General features: G+C 46.7%; 1 protein-coding gene across 4 annotated transcripts in view; it reads right to left on the bottom strand.

The window, feature by feature from the left end:
- RNF135 (ring finger protein 135) overlaps positions 1–2,441 on the bottom strand; it is a 32,532-nt gene extending 30,091 nt beyond the window's left edge. For 3 of the 4 annotated variants that reach the window (XR_004430783.1, XM_033184258.1, XM_033184256.1), the window contains exon 1: positions 1,331–2,441. Coding sequence is in view for 3 of the 4 variants with exons in the window: in XM_033184258.1 (XP_033040149.1) it covers positions 1,331–1,711 (381 nt within the window). In the remaining variant the exon portion in view is untranslated. Of the gene's footprint in view, positions 1–1,025 lie in introns of all 4 variants that reach the window. The other variant, XM_033184257.1, reaches the window with a different exon arrangement.
- Positions 2,442–8,635: the final 6,194 nt, after the last annotated feature.

Below are 8,635 nucleotides of genomic sequence, written 5' to 3' on the forward strand. Positions count from 1 at the left end.
CGGTGGCTCACGCCTGTAATTCCAGCACTTTGGGAGGCCAAGGAGGGCATATTACAAGGTCAAGAGATCGAGACCATCCTGGCCAACATGGTGAAAACCCATCTCTACTGAAAATACAAAAATCACCTGGGTGGGGTGGTGAGCACCTGTAGTCCCAGCTACTCGGGACGCTGAGGCAGGAGAATCACTTGAACCTGGGAGGCAGAGTCTGCAGTGAGCAGAAATCGCGCCTCTGCATTCCAGCCTGGCCACAGAGCAAGACTTCAGCTCAAAAAATGAAATATATGTGTGTATATATATATATATATATATATGTGGCACATCCACCCAATGGAATATGATTCAGCCCCATAAAAGGAATAAAGTTCTAACACATGCTACAACATGAATGAACCTTGAAAACACTATGCTAAGTGAAAGAAACCTGGCACAAAGGGACAAACATTGAAAGATTCCAGTTATATGAAATATCTAGAACAGGCAAACTCAGAAACAGAAAGTAGCTTAAATGTGAGCAGGGGCTAGCGGGAGGGGAAATAAGGAGTTACTGCTTAATGAGCACAGAATTTCTGTTTATGATGATTAAAGAGTTCTGGAAACAGCAGGGATAGTTGCACAACAGGAAATGTATCTGTCACTGAATTGTACACTTTAAAATGGTTAAAATGAGGCTGGACGCGGTGGCTCACGCCTGTAATCCCAGCACTTTGGGAGGCCGAGGTGGGTGGATCAACTGAGGTCAGGAGTTCGAGACCAGCCTGGCCAACGCGGTGAAACCCAGTTTCTACTAAAAATACAAAAATTAGCCAGGCGTGATGGCTCACGCCCGTAGTATCAACTACTCGGGAAGCTGCTGAGGCAGGAGACTCTCTTGAATCTGAGAGGTGGAGGTTGCAGTGAGCCGATCACGCCACTGCACTCCATTCAGCCTGGGCGACAGAGCGAGATTCTGTCTCAAAAAAAAAAAAAAAAAAAAAAAAAGAAGGTGGTTAAAATTACAAGTTTTAATGTTATATACATCTTACCACAATTTTACAACTGTCAGAGAAAGAGACCGAAGATCGATTGGGAAGAAGTTGAAATATGCCAAGGCGTGTAGCAGCTAGGTTGACACGCTTTTGGGAGATGGGGAATTTGTTTTTTTCCCGCTTCTTCATACTTTTATGAACTTTCCAAAGTTCCTTACAAAAGCGGGAGTCGACTTTTAGACTGAGAAAAGGAACGTAAAAGTAGAACGGCTGGGGAAAGGGATTCGAGCCACAGGGGAAGAGGGCAGGCTGCGGGCAGCCAGGGGGGTGTGCGAGGGGAGCTGCGGGACCGGCCTCCCTACCCGCGGCAGTGCCGGGCAGCGCCGGGGCCTGGGGGTCAGGCTGGAGTCGGGACTGGAGCCGGGGCCGGGGCAAGGAGCAGAGTCGGAGCCCGCCTCCAGCTCGCGTGCGGCGCGGCGGTACTTGTCGGCCAGGTCTTGCAGTAGCGTGTTCTTCCGCAGCCGAGGCTGCTGCGCGGCGCCCTCACGGCAGGTGGGGCAGGCCCAGCGGCGCCCCGCGCCGCGCGCGCCCCACAGGCCCTCCAGGCAGTGGCGGCAGAAGCTGTGGCCGCAGGGCAGCGTGGTGGGCCAGTCTAGCAGCTCCTGGCAGATGATGCAGCCCAGGTCTTCCTCGGCTAGCCATACGGGGACGGCGGAGCCCGGGCCCTGGCCCAGGCCCGCCATGGCGACCAGGCGGCCGGAGCGCGGATGTCACGGTTGAGCCGGGCCCGTCCGCGACCGCGTCTTCTCAGGCTCCTCCCTCGCCCTGCCTCTTCCCCTTTCCCTCCTCCTCTTCTCAGCAGCCTTTTCCCCTCCTTCCTTGGGGCCACCCAGTCTCCTTCCTCCGGTCCTGCTGAAAGCGGACTTAGAGCCTCCACTGCCCAGCTCGAAAGGCAGAGCTGACCCTAAGTGGCGGCCTCTTGCCCTGGGAAACCAACTTGCCGCGAGCCGCTAGGAACCCGCGGATGTCTCCAAGATTCCCTTTAGCTGGATGTCCCCCCATTAAGATGCAGCACCGTTGAAGGTCTTCTAACGTTGGCTAATAAATAAATAAATAAACAAGAAAAAGATGCAACACCGACAACTCTCGGGAGGAGAGGACAGCATTCAGGAGCTCATTTATGAGAATGAGCCCACGAGGCGTCATTCAGCTCCTCTAACAAGTAGCAGGGGATTAAAGATCACCGATGCACAGCCACAGGGAGCGTCTTCAAAAATGTTGATGTTTGGGCCCCGCTCGCAGGGAGTCTGATTTCATTGTCTTGGGTGGAGCACGGATATTTTATAAAACCTCCCTCAGGTGATTCTGACGTGCATTCAAGGTTGAGTGAGCGACCCCTGGACTTTTAAACTCGCGGTCATAATGCGCGCTGTGTCCTTACTGCCCTCTGCAGGATGTAAGAGCGTTCCCCAACAGACACGCGGACAAAATACTAGAAAGTGTTTTCCTGATATGGCACGCCTGGCACTTGTGGGGCTGGCGTTCTCTCCCAACTCATTCACTTCGCATCCCAGTCCTAAGCGCATTGCAACCAGAAAATGTTAGAGCTAAAAGAGCACCACGTCCTCCCAGATGACCTAAAGAGGTAAAAAAAAAAAAAAAAAAAAAAAAGAATTTCCAGGCTCTCATGGTAACAATGAAGCGTCAGAGGCTAAAACCCACAACTCCCCATCTGTTGAAATGAACTAACAATGTCTCATGCTTTACTTTATCCTTCTTTTCTCGCCTGGGCTCAAAGTAGGTATCAGATAATACAAGTTTGTAGCTGACCTTTGGATCACTTGAGGTCAGGAGTTCAAGACCAGCCTGGCCAACATGGTGAACCCCCATCGCTACTAAAAATACAAAAAAAAAAAAAAAAAAAACAGAAAGAAAGCAAGCCAGGTGTCGTGGCCCATGTCTGTAATCCCAGCTACTCGGCTCGGGAAGCTGAGGCAGGATAATCACTTGAACCTGGGAGGCGGAGGTTTCAGTAAGCCAAGATTGCGCCACTGCACCCCCAGCCTGGGCGACATAGGGAGACTCTGTCTCACAAAAAAAAAAAAAAAAAAAAAAATAGAAGAAGCGTTTGTGGTTATTTCAATACCGGAAGTGTCATGGAGTAGGCAGCACTGCTCATCAACGTTTCCAGTGCTTTCCCTTTCTGGGCACTTGGTAGGACTGGCACTTCCCTGACCCACTTGAAACACACAGAGGTAATAACATGTTACTTCCCACCAGCTTTAAAGGCGACTGAGCCAGCCATTGTATCGCATTCTGCCAGCTGCTCCAACTATGGAGATGAAACCATCAACCAGTGACCCGGGTCACTGATTGGCTAAGATGAGCAGACTCCTTGCCGACGCACCCTAGGATACATAGTAAGGGGAGAAGAAAACTAGGATGTATTCAGCTTATTGAGATTTAATGGGTGTGTGCTGCTGCAGAATAACCTAGCCTGTCCTGACTGATATATTACCTGGATCTTGTTCCAGAGTCTCCGCATTGGAGTAACATTGTAGCTTCAAGAGCCTCTCTTTTTTTTCTGTAAAACAGGCATGATACTAAACAATTAAACATGCTCAGATCTTCCAACTTAAAAAATAAAATCACTGGTGGGGCGTGGTGGCTCATGCCTGTAATTCCAGCACTTTGGGAGGCTGAGGCAGGTGGATTGCCTGAGTTCAGGAGTTCGAGACCTGCCTGAGCAACATGGTAAAACCCTGTCTCTACAAAAAAAAGTATACAAAAATTACCCAGACATGGTGGTGCAGGCCTGTGGTCCCAGCTACTCAGGGGACTGAGGTGGGAGGATTGCTTGAGCTGGGGAGGTAGAGGCTGTAGTGAGCCATGAGAGCTCAGGAGGTCAAGACTGTGGTTAGCTGTGATCGCACCACTTCACTCCAGCCTGGGGAAGGAGCTAGACATAATCTCAAAAAAATTAAAAATTAAAAAATAAAATCTGGCTGGGCGCGGTGGCTCAAGTCTGTAATCCCAGCACTTTGGGAGGCCGAGACGGGCAGATCACGAGGTCAGGAGATCCAGACCATCCTGGCTAACCCGGTGAAACCCCGTCTCTACTAAAAAATACAAAAAACTAGCCAGGCGAGGTGGCGGGCGCCTGTAGTCCCAGCTACTCGGGAGGCTGAGGCAGGAGAATGGCCTAAACCCGGGAGGTGGAGCTTGCAGTGAGCTGAGATCCGGCCACTGCACTCCAGCCTGGGCGACAGAGCGAGACTCTGTCTCAAAAAATAAAATAAAATAAAATAAAATAAAATAAAATAACCTTTCACCTAAGCCTCCCTGGAGCCAGCTCTCCTCTTTTCCATTTCACAGCCAAGTTCCTGTAAAGAGTGGGTTAACCTGTAGTTTTCAAACTTTTTTTCTTGGACACTCCCTAAAAGTTTTATGCAAAATCATGCAATGGTTATAAGAAAGGGGGAAGGGGGAGAGTGGTCAGCTCTGGTAGTAAAAATGTATTAGCAAATTCTTCATTTACACCAGATTTTTTTTTTTTTTGAGATGGAGTCTCACTTTGTTGCCCAGGCTGGAGTGGAGTGGAGTGGCGCAATCATGTCTCACTGCAACCTCCACCACACAGGTTCAAACCATTCTCATTCTCCTGCCTCAGCCTCTGGAATAGCTGGGATTACAGGCACTCACCACCATGCCCGGTTTTGTATTTTTAGTAGAGATGGTGTTTTCCCATGTTGATGGGGTTTCTCCATGTTGGCCAGGCTTGTCTTGAACTCCTGACCTCAGGTGGTCCGCCCACCTCATCTTCCCAAGTGCTAGGATTACAGGCGTGAGCCACCGCACCCAGCCTACATCAGAAATTTTGTCATTTTTGGCCGGGTGTGGTGGCTCACGCCTGTAATCACAGGACTTTGGGAGGCCGAGGCAGGCAGATCATGAGGTCAGGAGTTCTAAAAATACAAAAAAAAAAAAAAAAAATTAGCTGGGCATGGTTGCGGGCACCTGTAATCTCAGCTATTCAGGAGGCTGAGGCAGGAGAATCGTTTGAACCCAGGAGGCAGAAGTTGCCATGAGCCGAGATGGTGCCAATACACTCCAACCTGTGCAACAGGGCGAGACTCTGTCTCAAGAAAAAACAAAGAAATGTTGTCATTCTTTTATCTTTCTGAACTTGTATTTCCATTCCATTTTCTCCACAGAATTACATTCCAAAGCAATATATTTCATGCATGAAAGTGTTTTTATCACTTTGTAATACTTCTCTGCAACAAAAGTATGTATATGTATTAAACTTTTAATTCTTTTTAACTTCCTATGACAAAAAGTCTCTCGGTAAATTTTTTCCCCTGGATTGAATTATCAATATAATTACTATTAGCAGTCAAACAAAAGAAAAGTATGCTGCAATTTATATAAATAACTTTTAAAGAGAGGAAACATTTTATTGGAATGATAGATATTAATAAGACAGATGGGCTCGTTTCTTTCAAAAAGGCATTTATGCCCAGGCACGGTGGCTCAAATCTGTAATCCCAGCACTTTGAGAGGCCAAGGCAAGCGGATCACTTGAGGTCAGGAGTTTGAAACCAGCCTGGCCAACCTGGTGAAACCCTGCCTCTACCAAAAAATACGAAAATTAGCTGGGCATGGTGGCCTGAGGTCCCAGCTACTCCAGAGGCTGAGGCAGGAGAATCGCTGGAACCCGGGAGATGAAGGTTGTAGTAAGCTGAGATGGCACCATTGCACTCCAGTCTGGGCGACAGAGCAAGACTCTGTCAAAAAAAGCATTTATCTGTGAATGAACATTATTTGATGATAGAATTAGACAAGGTTTCGCAATAAATTCTATTTCCTTTATGTTTTTATGAGTGTGCTGAGAAACTTTGTTCCCATGTAAAAATAGATGACAAAATTGTCATTCATTTTCATATTTTTTGAGATATCTGCAAAAAAGTCACATAGTGATAATCTCTCAACTGACAACTTGATTTGATTTTTCTTTAATTTTTTGTTTAAAGCAAGAATTTGAAACACTTGTGTTACAAAATCATTAGAGGTATTCCCTTTCTCATTTTCTGGGTAGTATTGTAACGTGGCTGACTCCATCTTGCTGCTAGCCTCACAGGCTGGCTGTCTTCACTCATTCTTGGGGTAGGCCATGCTAACCGTGGAAGGAATTTAGTTTACAGTTTAACTTAGAAGTCAGGATGATAATAGTCCCTCCCTAAAACTAATCCTCTCCTTATTGAGGGGGCTGAAACCACCTTTGTAAAACTATTGAGAGGCCACAAGATTAAGTTTATGGGAGGGGCCTGAATTCTGCTGACATGTTGACATAATTTCTATAATCCCTGACATTCAGGAGTTATATAGCCAGAAGTCACAAGATTTGTGGCTTCTTCAATTGCCCCTATAGATAACATCACTATTGTAGAATCTAAGATTGGTCATTGGAGATGTTTTCCAGACTTACACCACCAGGACTAGTGACTTGTGACTCAGTTGGCCCTGCAGCCTCACCCAGAGGTAGACTCAGTTCATGAGGACTATTCTCCACATCCCTAATGACTGCATCCCCAGTCAATCAGCAGCATCCATCCCCTAGTCCCCTGCCCACCAAACTGAAAAACCATAACCTCCAGCCTTTGGGGAGACTGATAACTCCACTTCTCCCACAAGGCCAACCTCACCTTAATGTTAATTAAACTCTTTCTTTACTGTTTTGCCTGTGCAGTGGGCAGGAAGAACCCGTTGGGTGCTTACAGTATGCCAAAAAGACTTTGCCAAGGTTTAGCAAATGACTATCAATTAAAAGTAATTACACTTTAACTTAAGAGACACCGTGTTTACTGATATACTCAGAAAGGACTGGGAAAATTAGAATATTGTTTATTTTAATACATCATTGTCAATCTAATATTTTTTGGAAAGGTGTTTTTATGTTATGTATTTGAAATATATATACACACATACATATATGTATACATATATATATGTATTTTTTTGTTTTGTTTTGTTGTTTTTTGTTTTTTGAGACAGGGTCTCTGTTGCCCAGGCTGGAGTGCAGTGGTGTGATCTCTGCTTACTGCAGCCTGGAGCTCCCAGGCTCAAGCCATCACTTCAGTCCCACAAATAGCTGGGACTACAGGCATATGCCACCATGCCCTGTTATTTTTTTTTTTTTTGAGACGGAGTTTCGCTCTTGTTGCCCAGGCTGGTGTGCGATGGTGCGATCTCCGGCTCACCACAACCTCCGCCTCCTGGGCTCAAGCAAGTCTCCTGCCTCAGCCTCCTGAGCAGCTGGGATTACAGGCATGTGCCATCATACCTGGCTAATTTTGTATTTTTAGTAGAGACGGGGTTTCTCCATATTGGTAAGTGTGGTCTCGAACTCCCAACCTCAGGTGATCCGCCTGCCTCGGCCTCCCAAAGTGCTGGGATTACAGGTGTGAGCCACCACGCCTGGCTCTGTTATTGTATTTTTTTTGTAGAGGCCAGGTTTTACCATGTTGCCCAGGCCGATCTCAAACTCCAGACTCAAGCAATTCTCCCACCTTGGCCTCCCAAAGGGCTGAGATTACAGGCTTGAGTCACCAGGCCTAGCCCTGAAATTTTTCTATTCAAGTACATGTGTTAACACCCATCCCTGTGACACTAGGTTCCAATGCTAAATTAGATTAAAAAATTCAGAGCCAGGGGCAATGCCTCACACCTGTAATCCCAGCATTTTGGGAGGCTGAAGCGGACAGATCACCTGAGGCCAGGAGTTTAAGACTAGCCTGGCCAACATGGTGAAACCTCATCTCTACTAAAAACACAAAAATCAGCCAGGCGTGGTGGCACACACCTGTAATCCCAGCTACTTGGGAGGCTGAGGCAGGAGAATTGCTTGAACCTGGGAGGTGGAGGTTGCAGTGAGCCAAGACCGCACCACTGTACTTGAGCCTGGGTGACAAAGCAAGACTCTGTCTTAAAAAAAAAAAAAAAAAGGATAAGAAATGATGAGGCGCTTGAGTTTGTGTGCAGGATGAAATAAGGCACACTGCCATTAACATGTGTTTGTTTGTTTGTTTGTCTGTTTTGAGACAGTCTCGCTCTGTTGCCCAGGCTGGAGTGCACTGGCACAATCTTGGCTCACTGCAAACTCTGCCTCTTGGGCTTAAGTGGTCTTGTGCCTCAACTTTCCAAAGTGCTGGGATTACAGGCATGGACCACCACGCTCAGCCTAACATGTCCTATCAGTTTCTTTTCTCTGTTTTTACTAAATATTTTCAGGGACAAAGCACTTTTTGTCAAGGGACAGAAGAGATCATTAACTTTCCATCATTCTTACTTCCACTTCACATCATAATAAATGAATTCAAACGCCCAAACATAAGCCTAAACACCACTTAAAAATTTTTTTTTTGTAGAGACTATCTTGAATGCTATGCTGTCCAGGCTGGCCTCAAACTCCTGGCCTCAAGCGATCCTCCCTTCGTGGCCTCCAAAGTGCTGGGATTATAGATGTGAGCCATCACATCTGGCCTCACCCCATTTTTTTCTCACGCCATTATTAATGCCAAACTTTGTCAGCAACAAAAGTCAGCAAAAAACAAAGAAAGTCATAAACCCTAACCTTAATGCCTTGATTAAAGAAGCCTTCACTGACA

Source organism: Trachypithecus francoisi, unplaced genomic scaffold (assembly GCF_009764315.1).
Source record: "Trachypithecus francoisi isolate TF-2019V2 unplaced genomic scaffold, Tfra_2.0 Lachesis_group20, whole genome shotgun sequence".
NCBI classification, from domain to species: Eukaryota; Metazoa; Chordata; class Mammalia; order Primates; family Cercopithecidae; genus Trachypithecus; species Trachypithecus francoisi.